Source organism: Arachis stenosperma, chromosome 6 (genome assembly GCF_014773155.1).
Source record: "Arachis stenosperma cultivar V10309 chromosome 6, arast.V10309.gnm1.PFL2, whole genome shotgun sequence".
In the NCBI taxonomy this organism is placed as follows: Eukaryota; Viridiplantae; Streptophyta; class Magnoliopsida; order Fabales; family Fabaceae; genus Arachis; species Arachis stenosperma.
The window spans coordinates 71,247,777-71,265,767 of record NC_080382.1 but is presented as its reverse complement, the minus strand read 5'-3'; the positions used below and the strand labels follow the sequence as shown (position 1 = coordinate 71,265,767).

At 39.5% G+C, this 17,991-nt stretch overlaps 1 protein-coding gene across 1 annotated transcript; it reads right to left on the bottom strand.

Moving 5' to 3' along the window:
- Nucleotides 1–236: 236 nt before the first annotated feature.
- Nucleotides 237–16,477, bottom strand: LOC130934172 (uncharacterized). The gene is made up of 2 exons (XM_057863755.1): nucleotides 16,358–16,477; nucleotides 237–1,229 (listed from the first exon to the last, which is right to left on the bottom strand). The coding sequence occupies exons 1-2, from the start codon at nucleotides 16,475–16,477 to the stop codon at nucleotides 237–239; spliced, it is 1,113 nt and encodes a 370-aa protein (XP_057719738.1).
- Nucleotides 16,478–17,991: the final 1,514 nt, after the last annotated feature.

Genomic DNA, 17,991 nt, shown 5'->3' with positions numbered 1-17,991 from the left:
ATCTAAGTTCTGGGCATCACCCAACGCATTAGCAGCCAACAGAATATAACCCTGACACTCCTCCCCACTACAATGCACCATTACAGAGTTCAAGTAATACCCTATAGCTACCACTGTTCCATTCTCTCCTTCCGACATAAATCGAATAGTTCGTTCAAAGCAATCCAACAAAATCCGATTCTTTGACAGCCAATCAAACCCCAAAATCATTTCTAGCCCCACCATGGGTAAACAAATTAAATCTGCACAAAGTCTCTACCCTCAAGCTTGAAACCTACTTGTCTATAACCTGACCTAGTCATAACTGTTTGATGTAGAGTATGCACATGCAGATCAAAAGGTAATTCTGACACTTTCAAGCCCAATTCCTCAACTTTAGCAAACGAAATAAACGAATGCGAAGCTCCAGTATCATATAATGCAACTAAGGATTTATCACCAATTAGACATATACCTCTCATCAACGGATCCGCCTTAGAAGCATCCTTGGCATTCACAGCAAAGACTCGACCTTGATGCTGACTCTGGCCCGTATTCTGGTTCCTCCTACGAGTGTAATCCCTCGCAATGTAGCCAGGCAACCCACAATTGAAACAACCACCTAAACTAATTTTGCATGAGTCATAAGGATGGAAACGCCCACAACATACACAAGTCAAATCCAGAGAATTCTTACCCTGATTTCCTCTTCCCTTAGCATACTGAAATTGATTCTGATTATTCTTTCTAAAGCCCCCTTGGCCTTGAGGCGTATATTCTCCTCTCTTGAAGCTTTGTCCTCTCGGATGAAAGTACTTGCCACGCCCCCGACTAGAGCTCCCTCCATGAGTGTCCTTAGATGCCGCCATGGTCTTGGCATACTCTTCCACTACTCTAGCCTTGTTCACTAAGTCAGAGAAGACACGGATCTCCAAAGGAGCCACAGCAGTCATAATGTTATCCTTCAAACTCCTTTGGTACTTAACGCATCTCCAACTCTCGTAAGTCTCTGGGTCACCCTGACACACTCGAGAAAACCTACAAAGCTCTTCGAACTTGTTGGTATACTCATCCACAGACATGGAACCTTGCTTCAGCTGCATTAGCTCCATTTCCTTTGCTTCCCTTGCAGACTCATGGAAGTATTTCTTATAGAAAGCCATTTGGAACACCTCCCATGGAATGTCGGCATTCTGAAGCTGTAGCAAACGACACTCAGCTTGCCACCATGGAATGTCGGCATTCTGAAGCTGTAGCAAACGACCCAATTTTCAATATGTCTAGATCATACTAGAAACTGAGCGCTACCAATTTGTCTTCCTAATTATTATCTATTATTTATCATATGAGCCTGATTCGTTGTTAAAAACGTGGTTAATTTGTGAGGTATATTTTTTTTGAAAATGTTTGGATTAATAAACATAATCATTTATAATCAATTCACAAATAATAACAGATAAAACAATTATAAACAACCACAAATAAATACACCACGAGTAGCTAGTAACATTCATTTATCCAGCCTTTGTTAGAGTATAGACCTTCAGTTAGAACACCCCTAGATATAGCTAGATAATAACTATATACATATATATATACAACATCCCAGGTCCTGACCTGTTCAAGAAGTCCCTAAGCTGGCACCCAGGCTAGCCTAGACTCTATACTCGCCTAGTCCCTCTAAACTACTAAAGCGAGGGAAAGTACGTTCTAAGTCTTCAAAACTCAAGTCAGGTGGAACGTCATCAAAAGATAGAACATCATCTGCTACTCCTCTGCACGATCAGACTTTTCCACAGGACGTCTCTCTGGTGCCTCATGAAGTAGCCACACAATAGGAGTCTCGTACACAGGATTTTGGTTAAAGTGCGCATACGAACGGGGTGTAGACGTTGGCTGGTTTCACAGTATATACATATAAACAGAGAACGATATTCACCCTAGACTCAGAAAACTATCTAGAGCAGAATCCTCTTCTTGCGAACGGTCATCAGCGAACTACGGTAAGGTACTCTTACTTCCATCTGAAGGGGGAAGGGAGAGAGAAGGGGTAAGAACTGGGGAGTTCTTAGTAGGGTCGGGGTTATTAGTTACGTTCATTAATTTTGTGTTGTTTAGCAGACTAATAGCAGAATATAGGGAAGTAGTAAACAGAAGACAGATAAATAGAGAAAATAGAGAAAACAGAAAAAGATCACAAACAGAAGAATACAGGAAAGTAAAACACAGACACAAACACAGAGAATAGAATACAAACAAAGAAAGCATACATTCATGCAACAATCATAATAGAGAAAATGCACAACCAAGTATGATGCATGTCTAGTCCTAGCGCAGGTAATGAGCTCATCTGTCGGTTACATACCCGCTCCCGACGTTACCCAGCAACCTCTGTCTGGATAAGGCTTTCCTGTTGGCAATACCCACTGCAAGCAACCTTTGTCTTGCAGGGTATCCACTGCAAGCAACCTTTGTCTTGCAGGGCGGCACTTATTAGCCGATATACGCCCAACAGACTCACTGTAAGCAACCTCTGTCTTACAAGAGTAACAACATTCTCACTGTAAGCAACCTCTGTCTTACAGGAGCAACAATACACTCACTGTAAGCAACCTCTGTCTTACAGGAGCAACAACATACTCACTGTAAGCAACCTCTGTCTTACAGGAGCACACTCATCTCGATACCTAGTGGACGAAATTGTGATTTCTATCTTTTGATCTTTAGTATGTTCACAACTCCGTTCAACTAACCAGCAAGTGCACTGGGTCGTCCAAGTAATACCTTACGTGAGTAAGGGTCGATCCCACGGAGATTATTGGCTTGAAGCAATCAATGTTATTTTATTAATCTTAGTCAGGAGGCTAATGAAGTTATTGGGATTTATTTGTAAAAGGCCAAACTACAAACTACTTAAAATTGTAAGTTAAAATAATAGGGAATAATAGAGTTACTTGTTTATAAAGGATTATGGAATATGTTGGAGTTTTGGAGATGCTTTGTCCTTTGACTTCAACTCTTCCTTGAAATCCTCTTCTCACACGCAGGTTCCTTCCATGGCAAGCTCTCTGTAGGGTGTCACCGTTGTCAATGGCTACCTCCCATCCTCTCAGTGAAAACGTTCCTATGCTCTGTCACAGCACGGCTAATCATCTGTCGGTTCTCAATCAGGTTGGAATAGAATCCCTTGATTCTTTTGCGTCTGTCACTAACGCCCAGCCCTCAGGAGTTTGAAGCACGTCACAGTCATTCAATCCCAGAATCCTACTCGGAATACCACAGACAAGGTTTAGACTTTCCGGATTCTCATGAATGCCGCCATCAATCCGGCCTATACCACGAAGATTCTGTTGGGGAATCTAAGAGATATTCATTCAGTCTGATGTAGAACGGAGGTGGTTGTCAGGCACACGTTCATGGATTGAGGAAGGTGATAAGTGTCACGGATCATCACCTTCTTCACAATTAAGCGCGAATAAACATCTTAGATAAGAACAAGCGTGTTTGAATGGAAAACAAAGGAATTGTATTAAATCATCGAGACGCTGCAGAGCTCCTCACCCCCAACAATTGAGTTTAGAGACTCATGCCGTCACAAAGTATGTAATTCAGATCTGAAAATGTCATGAGGTACAAGAAATGTCTGTAAAAGTTGTTTAAATAGTAAACTAGTAACCTAGGTTTACAGAAAATGAGTAAACTAAGATAATTGGTGCAGAAATCCACTTCTAGGGCCCACTTGGTGTGTGCTGGGGCTGAGATCAAAGCTATCCACGAGTAGAGGCCTTTATTGGCGTTAAACTCCAGGTTATGACGTGTTTTGGGCGTTCAACTCCGGATCAAGACGTTTTTCTGGCGTTTAACTCCAGACAGCAGCATAAACTTGGCGTTCAACGCCAAGTTACGTCGTCTATCCTTGCGCAAAGTATGGACTATTATATATTGCTGGAAAGCCCTGGATGTCTACTTTCCAACGCCGTTGAGAGCGCGTCAATTGGACTCCTGTAGCTCCATAAAATCCATTTCGAGTGCAGGGAGGTCAGGATCCAACAACATCAGCAGTCCTTTTTCAGCCTAAGTCAGATTTTTGCTCAGCTCCCTCAATTTCAGCCAGAAAATACCTGAAATTACAGAAAAATACACACACTCATAGTAAAGTCCAGAAATATGATTTTTTCTTAAAAACTAATAAAATTCTATTAAAAACTAATTAAAACATACTAAAATCTACATGAAATTACCCTCAAAAAGCGTATAGAATATCCGCTCATCACAACACCAAACTTAAACTGTTGCTTGTCCTCAAGCAACTAGATAAATAAAATAGGCTTTAGCAGAAATTAAGAAGTAATAATATTTTAGAGTTTTAAATGAAGCTCATATTCTTATTAGATGAGCGGGGCTTGTAGCTTTTTGTTTCTGAACAGTTTTGGCATCCCCCTGTATCTTTAAATTTTCAGAATAATTGGCATCCTTAGGAACTCAGAATTCAGATAGTATTATTGACTCTCCTAGTGTAGTATGTTGATTCTTGAACACAGTTATTTTATGAGTCTTGGCTGTGGCCCTAAGCACTTTGTTTTCCAGTATTACCACCAGATACATAAATGCCACAGACACATAACTGGGTGAACCTTTTCAGATTGTGACTTAGCTTTGCTAAAGTCCCCAGTTAGTGGTGTCCAGAGCTCTTAAGCACACTCTTTTGCTTTGGATCACGACTTTAACCACTCAGTCTCAAGCTTGTAACTTGGACCTGCATGCCACAAGCATATGGTTAGGGACAGCTTGGTTTAGCCGCTTAGGCCTGGATTTTATTTCCTTGGGCCCTCCTATCCATTGATGCTCAAAGCCTTGGATCCCTTTTTTACTCTTGGCTAGTGCTCATGGCTTGTTTTTTTTTATTTATTTTTTTTTTTTTGAACTGCTTTTTCTTGCTTCAAAAATCAATTTCATGATTTTTCAGATCATCAATAATATTTTTCGTGTTCCTCATCCTTTCAGGAGCCAATATTCATCAAATTCAAAGTACAATTTATGCACTGTTCAAGCATTCATTCAGAGAACAAAAAGTATTGCCACCACATATAATTAATTATAGTCTTTATTACTAAGAACTCATAAATATAGATTACTTCTTTATTCTAAAAAATTCTACTACTTTATTCATGCCTGATGATGATGAGAAAAATAAATTATAGCTTAATTGGAAATAAAATCAAAATAGACATACTAATTACTACTACTACTATATAACATCTAAGGTAAAATCCTATAATAATACTATCACAGAGTTAAAGCTGGAATTAGAACTTAACAACCTGTATTTTGGGAAGTGGATGTTCCTCTAGTCTGTGGGGTGTCTTCAAGAATCTGACGCTTCAGCTCCCTTAAGTTCACATCCTTGCTCTTCCTGTTCTCTTAGGTGCCATGATCTTAATGAGTTTTAGCTCAGTGATCATGGCAAATCACACCAAACTTAGAGGTTTGCTTGTCCTCAAGCAAAAGAAAGGAAAGGAGAGGAGTAGAAGGAAAGGCATTTTCACATAAAGATAAGATGAGTTGAAAAAGATCTGAGAAGAAATTAAAAATATTTGAAAAAGAATTGGATTGGAAAAAGATTTGTGTTTAGGAATTAAGATACATTTGATATTTTTGAAAAAGGGATTTTAGAAATTAGGATTCTTAGAAAACCAATTTGATTTTGAAGGATGACATTTTGAAACATGTTTATGCAAGAAATCATGAATTGAAACTTAAAAATTTAGAAAATTTGTAAAGAAAAACGAATTTTACCTCCTCCCATCATCCTGGCGTTGAACGCCCACATGGTGCATGTTTTGGGCGTTCAACGCCCACATGTTGCTTCTCCTGGGCGTTCAACGCCCATTTGGTGCTTCTTTCTGGCGTTGAACGCCAGAAAGTCCTTCGTCACTGGGCGTTTTTCTGAACGCCCAGGATGCTAGCAGACTGGCGTTAAACGCCCAGAAGGTGCATCTTTCTGGCGTTTAACGCCCAGAAGATGCTCCTTTCTGGCGTTTAACGCCCAGATGGCTACCCTTACTGGCGTTAAACGCCCAGTGGGAGCTTCTTTTGGGCGTTTAACGCCCAAAGTATTTCCTTACTGGCTTTTTCACGCCAGTGAGCTTCCAAATTTCCCTGTAACTCTGTGACTTCAACCAATTGCTATTTTACCTTGAAGAGATTTGGACCTATACCTGTAAAAAAAAAGAAAATTTATATAATTAGTAAATATACTTTGTAAATGGCTGGGTTGCCTCCCAGCAAGCGCTTCTTTAATGTCATTAGCTGGACTATCACTGAGTTCTAATCAAGTCTCAGTTTCGAGCATTCTTGCTCGAAGTTACTTTCAAGATAATGTTTAATTCTCTGTCCATTAACAGTGAACTTTTTGTTGGATTCATTATCCTGAAGCTCTACGTATCCATATGGTGATACGCTTGTAATCACATATGGACCTCTCCACCGGGATTTTAATTTCCCAGGGAATAATTTGAGCCTTGAATTAAATAACAGAACTTTCTGTCCTGGCTCAAAGACTCTGGATGACAATTTCTTATCATGCCATCTTTTGCTTTCTCTTTGTAAATTTTTGCATTTTCGAAAGCATTGAGTCTGAATTCCTCTAGCTCATTTAACTGGAGTAATCGTCTTTCTCCAGCTAACTTGGCATCAAGGTTCAGGAATCTGGTTGCCCAGTAGGCCTTGTGTTCCAGTTCCACCGGCAAGTGACACGCCTTTCCATACACAAGCTGGTATGGAGAGGTCCCTATAGGGGTCTTAAATGCTGTTCTGTATGCCCACAGAGCATCATCCAAGCTTCTTGCCCAATCCTTTCTACGGTTAATGACAGTCCGTTCCAGGTTTCTTTTGAGTTCTCTATTTGAGACTTCAGCTTGCCCATTAGTTTGTGGATGATATGGAGTAGCTACCTTGTGGTTGACTCCATAACGTACCAGAGCAGAGTAAAGCTGTTTATTACAGAAATGAGTACCCCCATCACTGATTAACACTCTAGGGATACCAAATCTGCTGAAGATATGTTTCTGGAGGAATTTCAACACTGTTTTAGTGTCATTAGTGGGTGTTGCAATAGCCTCCACCCATTTGGATACATAATCCACTGCCACCAGAATATAGTTGTTTGAGTATGATGGTGGGAAAGGTCCCATGAAGTCAATGCCCCATACATCAAACAACTCAATCTCCAAGATTCCTTGTTGAGGCATGGCATAACTGTGAGGTAAGTTGCCTGATCTTTGGCAACTGTCACAATTAAGCACAAATGCTCGGGAATCTTTATAGAGAGTGGGCCAGTAGAAGCCACTTTGGAGGACCCTTGTGGCTGTTCGCTCACTTCCAAAATGTCCTCCATACTGTGATCCATGGCAGTGCCAAAGGATCTTCTGTGCTTCTTCTTTAGGCACACATCTACGGATTACTCCGTCTGCACATCTCTTGAAGAGATATGGTTCATCCCAAAGATAGTACTTTGCATCTGTGATTAATTTCTTTGATTGCACCCTACTGTACTCTTTGGGTATGAATCTCACTGCCTTGTAGTTTGCAATGTCTGCAAACCATGGCACTTCCTGGATGGCAAATAGTTGCTCATCCAGAAAGGTTTCAGAGATCTCAGTGAGAGGGAGGGACGCCCCTTCCACTGGTTCTATTCGGGACAGGTGATCTGCCACTTGATTCTCTGTCCCTTTTCTGTCTCTTATTTCTATATCAAACTCTTGCAGAAGCAACACCCATCTGATGAGTCTGGGTTTTGAATCCTGCTTTGTGAGTAGATATTTAAGAGCAGCATGATCAGTGTACACAATCACTTTTGATCCTACTAAATAGGATCTGAATTTGTCAATGGCGTAAACCACTGCAAGTAGCTCTTTTTCTGTGGTTGTGTAGTTCTTCTGTGCGTCATTTAGAACACGGCTAGCATAATAAATGATGTGTAGAAGCTTGTCATGCCTTTGTCCCAACACTGCACCAATGGCATGGTCACTGGCATCACACATCAACTCAAATGGTAAAGTCCAGTCTGGTGCAGAGATGATTGGTGCTGTAACCAATTTAGCTTTCAGAGTCTCAAATGCCTGCAGACACTCTTTATCAAAGATAAATGGCGTGTCAGCAGCTAGCAGGTTGCTCAGAGGTTTGGCGATTTTTGAAAAATCCTTTATAAACCTCCTATAAAATCCTGCATGCCCCAGAAAGCTTCTGATTGCCTTAACATTGGCAGGTGGTGGTAATTTTTCAATTACTTCTACCTTAGCTTGATCCACCTCTATTCCCTTGTTCGAAATTTTGTGCCCAAGGACAATACCTTCAGTCACCATAAAGTGACATTTTTCCCAGTTTAAAACCAGGTTAGTCTCTTGGCATCTTTTCAGAACAAGTGCTAAATGGTTAAGGCAGGAGCTGAATGAGTCTCCAAATACTGAAAAGTCATCCATGAAGACTTCCAGGAATTTTTCCACCATATCAGAGAAAATGGAGAGCATGCACCTCTGAAAGGTTGCAGGTGCATTGCACAGGCCAAATGGCATCCTTCTGTATGCGAATACTCCAGATGGGCATGTGAACGCCGTTTTCTCCTGATCCTGGGGATCTACTGCAATTTGATTATAACCTGAATATCCATCCAGGAAGCAGTAGTATTCATGACCTGCTAGTCTTTCTAGCATCTGGTCTATGAATGGTAAAGGAAAATGATCCTTTCTGGTGGCTGTATTGAGCCTTCTATAATCAATGCACATACGCCACCCTGTAACTGTTCTTGTAGGAACCAATTCATTTTTTTCATTATGAACCACTGTCATGCCTCCTTTCTTTGGGACAACTTGGACAGGGCTCACCCAAGGGCTGTCAGAAATAGGATAAATAATCCCAGCCTCTAGTAATTTAGTGACCTCTTTCTGCACCACTTCTTTCATAGCTGGATTCAGCCACCTTTGTGGTTGAACCACTGGCTTGGCGTCATCCTCCAGCAAGATTTTGTGCATGCATCTGGCTGGGCTAATGCCCTTAAGATCACTAATGGACCACCCAAGAGCTGTCTTGTGCGTCCTTAGCACTTGAATTAGTGCTTCCTCTTCCTGTGGCTCTAAGGTAGAGCTTATAATTACAGGAAAGGTATCACCTTCTCCCAGAAATGCATATTTCAAGGATGGTGGTAATGGTTTGAGTTCGGGTTTTGGAGGTTTCTCCTCTTCTTGAGGGATTTTCAGAGGTTCTATTATCTTCTCTGACTCCTTCAAATCAGGCTGAACATCTTTAAATATGTCCTCTAGCTCTGATTCGAGACTCTCAGCCATATTGACCTCTCTTACCAGAGAGTCAATAATATCAACACTCATGCAGTCATTTGGGGTGTCTAGATGTTGCATTGCTTTGACAACATTCAACTTGAACTCCTCCTCATTGACTCTCAAGGTTACTTCCCCTTTTTGGACATCAATGAGGGTTCGGCCAGTTGCTAGGAAAGGTCTTCCTAGAATGAGAGTTGCACTCTTGTGCTCCTCCATTTCCAGCACCACAAAGTCAGTAGGAAAGGCAAATGGCCCAACCTTGACAATCATGTCTTCAATCACGCCTGATGGGTACTTAATGGAGCCATCAGCAAGTTGAAGACATATCCTGGTTGGTTTAATTTCTTCAGTTAAACCAAGCTTTCTGATAGTAGATGCAGGTATTAAGTTGATACTTGCCCCAAGATCACATAAAGCTTGCTTGGTACAATTACCCTCTAATGTGCATGGTATCATAAAGCTCCCAGGATCTTTAAGCTTCTCAGGTAAGCTTTTCAGAATGACTGCACTGCATTCTTCAGTGAGGTAAACTTTTTCAGTTTCCCTCCAATCCTTCTTATGACTTAAGATCTCTTTCATGAACTTAGCATAAGAGGGTATTTGCTCAAGTGCTTCTGCAAACGGGATCTTTATTTCAAGAGTCCTGAGATAGTCTGCAAAGCGGGCAAATTGTTTATCCTGTTCCGCTTGGCGGAGCTTTTGAGGATAAGGCATTTTGGCTTTGTATTCCTCAACCTTAGTTGCTGCAGGTTTATTACCTACAGAAGTGGGTTGGGAAGCCTTTTTAGAAAGGTCAGCACTTGTATGTGACTGATTCCCCACTGGCATTTGAATGCCAGTGGTGGGAGCTGGAGTGGCGTTAGACGCCACTTCCTTGTTTGTTACTGGCGTTTGAACGCTAGAACCATGCTCCCTTTGGGCGTTCAACGCCGGATTCATGCTTGTTTCTGGCGTTGAACGCCAGGAATGAGCATGGTCTGGGCGTTCAGCGCCAGCTCTGTTCCTCTCTGGGCTCTGATTGTCCTCAGAGGGATTTTGAGTATCCTCTTGTTCATTTCTTGGTTTCCTGCTGCTTTGAAGTGAGGTATTTAATGTTTTCCCACTTCTTAATTGAACTGCTTGGCATTCTTCTGTTATTTGTTTTGACAGTTGCTTTTCTATCTGCTTTAATTGCACTTCCATGTTCCTGTTAGCCATTCTTGTTTCCTGTAATATTTCCTTGAATTCGGCTAGTTGCTGAGTTAGAAAATCTAATTGCTGATTGAATTCATTAGCCTGATCCACTGGACTGAGTTCTGCAGTTACTGTTTTAGCTTCTTCTTTCATAGAGGATTCACTGCTTAGGTACAGATGCTGATTTCTGGCAACTGTATCAATAAGCTCTTGAGCTTCTTCAATTGTTTTTCTCATATGTATAGATCCACCAGCTGAGTGGTCTAGAGAAATTTGAGCTTTTTCTGTAAGCCCATAGTAGAAGATGTCTAATTGCACCCATTCTGAAAACATTTCAGAGGGGCATTTTCTTAGCATCTCTCTGTATCTCTCCCAAGCATCATAAAGGGATTCATTATCTCCTTGTTTGAAGCCTTGGATGTTTAGCCTTAGCTGTGTCATCCGTTTGGGAGGGAAATAGTGATTCAGGAATTTTTCTGACAGCTGTTTCCATGTTTTTATGCTGTTCTTAGGCTGGTTATTTAACCACCTCTTAGCTTGATCTTTTACAGCAAATGGAAACAGTAATAGTCTGTAGACATCCTGATCTACTTCCTTATCATGTACTGTATCAGCAATTTGCAGAAATTGTGCCAGAAACTCTGTAGGTTCTTCATGTGGAAGACCAGAATACTGGCAGTTTTGCTGCACCATGATAATGAGCTGAGGATTCAGCTCAAAGCTACTAACTCCAATGGAGGGTATACAGATACTACTCCCATATGAAGCAGTAGTGGGGTTAGCATATGACCCCAAAGTCCTCTTGGACTGTTCATTCCCACTTGCTTCCATACTAGATCACAAGGGATAATTTATATGTTGATATTATTTATTTTATAAAAATTAATTTTTATAAAATAAAAGAAAAACGAAATAAATAAAAGAAAGTGGAAATTTTTTTTTTTGAAATTGAAAATTGAATTTTTATAAAAGATTTCGAAAAAAAATAGTTCAAAATTAGTTAGAAAAATAAAAATTTTTTTAAATTTTGAATTTTATGATGAAAGAGAAAAACACACAAAAGACACAAGACTTAAAATTTCTAGATCTAATGCTCCTTAATTTTCGAAAATTTTTGGAGGGAAAACACCAAGGAACACCAAACTTAAAAATTTTAAGATCAAGACACAAGAAAAACTCAAGAACACTTTGAATATTCACAAGAACACCAAGAACACAAGGAAGAACACCAAACTTAAAATTTTTAGAAAACTTTAATAAAATTTTCGAAAATTATGAAAAGATTAACAAGAAAACACCAAACTTAGAATAAGACACTAAAACTCGAAAAATTAACAATTAATTAAAAGAAAAATAATAAATTTTGAAAAGAAATTTTTGAAAAGAAACTATCCTATCAATATTGATTTAATGACTCTATAACAATGAAAATAAGAATAAAAATAAAAATAAATTATTCCTAATCTAAGAAATAAAATAAGCCTTCAATTGTCCAAACTCAATAATCCCCGGCAACGGCGCCAAAAACTTGGTGGACGAAATTGTGATTTCTATCTTTTGATCTTTAGTATGTTCACAACTCCGTTCAACTAACCAGCAAGTGCACTGGGTCGTCCAAGTAATACCTTACGTGAGTAAGGGTCGATCCCACGGAGATTATTGGCTTGAAGCAATCAATGTTATTTTATTAATCTTAGTCAGGAGGCTAATGAAGTTATTGGGATTTATTTGTAAAAGGCCAAACTACAAACTACTTAAAATTGTAAGTTAAAATAATAGGGAATAATAGAGTTACTTGTTTATAAAGGATTATGGAATATGTTGGAGTTTTGGAGATGCTTTGTCCTTTGACTTCAACTCTTCCTTGAAATCCTCTTCTCACACGCAGGTTCCTTCCATGGCAAGCTCTCTGTAGGGTGTCACCGTTGTCAATGGCTACCTCCCATCCTCTCAGTGAAAACGTTCCTATGCTCTGTCACAGCACGGCTAATCATCTGTCGGTTCTCAATCAGGTTGGAATAGAATCCCTTGATTCTTTTGCGTCTGTCACTAACGCCCAGCCCTCAGGAGTTTGAAGCACGTCACAGTCATTCAATCCCAGAATCCTACTCGGAATACCACAGACAAGGTTTAGACTTTCCGGATTCTCATGAATGCCGCCATCAATCCGGCCTATACCACGAAGATTCTGTTGGGGAATCTAAGAGATATTCATTCAGGCTGATGTAGAACGGAGGTGGTTGTCAGGCACACGTTCATGGATTGAGGAAGGTGATAAGTGTCACGGATCATCACCTTCTTCACAATTAAGCGCGAATAAACATCTTAGATAAGAACAAGCGTGTTTGAATGGAAAACAAAGGAATTGTATTAAATCATCGAGACGCTGCAGAGCTCTTCACCCCCAACAATGGAGTTTAGAGACTCATGCCGTCACAAAGTATGTAATTCAGATCTGAAAATGTCATGAGGTACAAGAAATGTCTGTAAAAGTTGTTTAAATAGTAAACTAGTAACCTAGGTTTACAGAAAATGAGTAAACTAAGATAATTGGTGCAGAAATCCACTTCTAGGGCCCACTTGGTGTGTGCTGGGGCTGAGATCAAAGCTATCCACGAGTAGAGGCCTTTATTGGCGTTAAACTCCAGGTTATGACGTGTTTTGGGCGTTCAACTCCGGATCAAGACGTTTTTCTGGCGTTTAACTCCAGACAGCAGCATAAACTTGGCGTTCAACGCCAAGTTACGTCGTCTATCCTTGCGCAAAGTATGGACTATTATATATTGCTGGAAAGCCCTGGATGTCTACTTTCCAACGCCGTTGAGAGCGCGCCAATTGGACTCCTGTAGCTCCAGAAAATCTATTTCGAGTGCAGGGAGGTCAGGATCCAACAGCATCAGCAGTCCTTTTTCAGCCTAAGTCAGATTTTTGCTCAGCTCCCTCAATTTCAGCCAGAAAATACCTGAAATTACAGAAAAATACACACACTCATAGTAAAGTCCAAAAATATGATTTTTGCTTAAAAACTAATAAAATTCTATTAAAAACTAATTAAAACATACTAAAATCTACATGAAATTACCCTCAAAAAGCGTATAGAATATCCGCTCATCAATACCTCTGTAAGCAACCTTTGTCTTACAGCAAAGCATTATAGCAAGGTATCCCAGGAAAGCGTTCTCAGTGGTCGCACCACCATCTATCTGACTGCCTTCATGCAGCAGATCATCACATAATCATTATCATTACCATCATTCATTATTAGTCTCGTTATTCATCATCACTTTCACATTCTTATACATTACCTCTTTCTTTCTCTGTTCAATCACAACACAACAACTTTCTATAGGTGAACTTCGGCCTATAGAAATGGCACCTCTGTTAGTGAACTTTGGCTTACAGAAAAGGCGCCCCTGTAAGTGAACTTCGGCTTACAGGTATCATAACTCTCTGTAGGTGAACTTCGACCTACAGGAGCAACACCCTGAGATGCACAATTGATATTCACTGTAGGTGAACTTCGGCCTACAGGAATAACAACTCACTGTAGGTGAACTTGGGCCTACCGGACCTCTAGGGCCAATGGAAAAGCAGCAGATGAACATACAACAGAACATCATGCCACAAGGTTTAACTCTTTATTCTTATACTCTTCCCCTCTATTCTTTTTGTTATATTACTCTTTTCTCATTATCTCTTTACTCTATTCTCTGTATCTCTTTACTCTGCTTTAGTTACTCTTTTCTCTGCTTAACGTATGTATTTAAAGCTTATGTAAATCTCGGTATGAATAGTTCGCCTGTCCCAAGTATAGGTTCATTAAGTCTATACTGAAACAGTTTAACTTTTCATATAATACCTAACCCTAGTCGCAAATCAAGAACTAACTATTTTGCCCTAGTTCGTTCGCTAGTCTCTGTCTGTTCTTCTGTTATTAAAACTTTACAGACTTTTCTTTGGTTTTTATCTTTCCTTTAACTCTTTATCTTTCTTTTATCTTTGCCTCACTAATATGTTCTTACCACTCCCTAAGTGTTTTATGAAGGTAATTATGAGATTCTGCACTTAAAGTTGTCTTTCTAAAGCTTTTACAGAAAACTGCCTGTTCTGCATTATTTTATTATTTTTATTAAAATATTATTTTTAATTAAATATTATTATTTAATATTTTATTATTATTTATTATTTTATTATTAAATTTTCGAAAATTACCTTGCCTTTACCTTTTAACCTTTAAAATTAACTTTTTACCCTGGTAACTTTTAATATTTCTACTTTTACCACCCTAACTTTCAGAAATTACCAAATAACCCCTCAAACACCAAAATATTTACTTCCTTGCCCTTTTTAAGATCTAAAAGGTGTTCTTCATTTTTCTTCACCACACTCAAAGTGTTCTTCATGTTCTTCATAAATTCTTCAAATTCTTTCTCTGTTTTTACCCGTTTTTCAGTCTTTTCAGCAACCGATTTTTACTACAATTCATAATAAATTAGCAGCCACTAAAACCCCATCTTTTCTACATGATTTCATCACAAATTGAACCTCAATTTAAGCCTAGGGTTTCGTTTTTCCAGCTGCTCCAAGAACATGAACATAAAGCTTGAATTTCATCAAAATTTCATCAAATTTTCACCAAAATTTCAACAAGAATTACTCATAAAAACAATCAATTTCAAGCACAGCCAAACCATATCATAATCACACAACTCAAACACAATCAATCAAGATTAAATTCGTCAAACCCTACCTGGTTTTGCTGCTCCTAATTCAGTTAGATTTTCAGGTGGTCTTTAAGCACTTTTTCCTCCTAAATCACATCAAGAACAACTTTAAATCCAAAAACTCTCAACTGACCAAATCTCACTCAGCATGTTAGGAAGAGATATATCACCTTAGAGTTGCTGGAAATTCACGTTTCTTAGCCCTCAAGTTAAGTTAAGCATGATTCCTAAGGAAAAACATCAAGAAAACACATGTTTACATGGTTTTCCTTGAAAACCGAATTGAAGAGGGAGGGAGACAGCCATCTCACCTTATTTCCAGCCTTGATATGTCACATGGTTATGTAGAGGAAGAAGAGAGGATCATTTTGGTGAAATCGGAATTTTGATTTGAGTTTTAGTTCAGAAGAAATCAAGCTTTGAAGATTAAAAGGTCATGAAAGTTTCTCTCTTTTCTCTCTTCACATTTTCGGCCAAAGGGAGTAAATGACCAGCCTTGGAGTGTCTTGGGGGTGTAAGGAGAGTTGTGATTGGTTGGCTTGAAGGTGGATTAAAATAATATTAAAATATCTCTGGTGTACAACTACTAAAACTAGATGTATCGGAACACTTGCAAAAACATCTCTAAAAATTATTTTGTGAGCTACTAGCATAAATGACACTAGTAACATATTTATTATGAGAATAGAACATGTATAATGAGGCCTTAGCATTGCTAAATTCACCAGAGAGTGCTGGTGCTAAGCTGCACCAGTAAACTGTGAACCCGGTTAAATCGATTTCCTGTTTTTAACTAAAACAGACCAGGTAACCTTATAATATCATTCAAGAAGCTTCTAATACTAATATAATGATAATATTATCCTATTATCTCTCTTCTCTCATGAATCGAGTCCGGTTCGTCAAACCGAGACAATTTACGAAAGATCGAATCAAAACTCCTAACCGATACGGTTAAAAAAAACTAGGTTCTTCGTGACCGCGTTATCGAGCTTGCCTTGGAAAAGGTTCTAGCTTAAGGATGACATAATGACAATGAGGATTGAGATACTTGTTGATATAGAAGAGGTGTTCCCTTTACTGATCTTCTGGCGAAATTCGTGCCTTCAGAAAATATCTCGCATACTCGAAAATCAGGGTTGTTACACCTTCGCCATTCCCATTGCCATTTCCATTCCCGGCCAGTTGGCCCAATCTCTGCACAGCTTGCAGAGTCACAACAGTATTAGCTTCCATGGTATTAGTGAGATTCGCCATTGCCGCCATGAATTCGGCATGATTGTCAGCTGATTGCTCATTCCTACTTTCTCGCGTTCGTGTTTGACCTCATCCGCGAGTGGCCATGTAGGGTTCCTGTCTACACCAAATAATCGATATCAAGGTGATCAGTCTCAATATCAAAATTCTAGTGCTTCAATTATCCCAAACAGACATTCACAAACAAGCATGTTATACATATATATAGCAGATAACCTAATAGCATCAAATAAAAGACACACAGAGTATGCAATAAAGCACAATCGGTCCATCTCCCAGGCTCACGAGGACGAACCGCTCTGATACCACTAAATGTAACACCCTAATTAGCCTAAGTCTTACCTCGCGTCGTAAAGCAGAGGTTAACCAGAGATTACGACAGTTCTAAGCTCATACATAATATATAGAAAGAGTAGTATAATCTAGAAGCCCGATGAAGAATATAGCTCAAAATAGGATTTAAAAGTGCAAAGCGTACTAAATCAGCTACTAACTTAAGGCACAAGATATAGATGAAATATAAACAGGATAATAGTATAATAGTGTATATCATAAGGAACTAGCCTCGACTCACGGAGTTTAAGCCGGCTAGCCATATAGAAATATACGAAACCATACAGTGAAAACAGCTTATACAAGTTTTTATTCTCTCATATACATGCCTCTAGGCAAACCAAAATACAAAAGGAGAGATTATAAACAAAATAAACCAAAAAGACTCCAAGAGAATCCAAGATCATTCGCTGCTGTCACCATCCAAAGCAACTCACTGAGGTGGGTTGCGACTTGCATCTGAAAAATACAACAAAGATATGGTATGAGAACCAGAGGTTCTCAGTATGGTAACAGTACCCAATGATGTAGGATATAAGACCCCGAGACGCCAAAGGCAATCCTAAACTCCATATCCATCACAAAATTCAACTTAAAAGCATTCTAAAACAAATAAGCATAATATACCAACTTGACTTAAATAAACCAGGTATCTATCCTAGGGGATTTCTACTCAAAACAAACACCGTTGTCCCACAACCTTCACCAATCGATCCTCCATGCAATCCCATCGCCACCGCCTTCCAAACTTCCTCAATCCCAGTAGAAAGCACAAGTAATATACAATGCAAGTAAACTATAAGTAGAAGCATATAAGGAAAATAATTCAAATAGCAAGTAAGCATGTTATTCAATTAGGCAAGCCAATTCAAGTAAACAAAGCATACAATCAGATAAAAAATACATATGATGAATGCTTGCCCTACTAGCTGTGATATTACATTGTCGATTCAACTGCCAACCCGACACATCTCCATGGAGACGTCGCCCTTCGGATTTCTCATATGGGAACCCCCGAGATATAGAGCCCGGATCACTGTCCAGGTACCAGCGCTTGCACGCCCTATAGATCCGAAGGGATGCAAGCGGGATACTCTGCCTCAGACCTCACATCTCAATGTAAGCGATATTAACCACCGTCCTTACACCGCCGCTGCTACCTCGACAGGCGGGATTAACCACCATCCCTG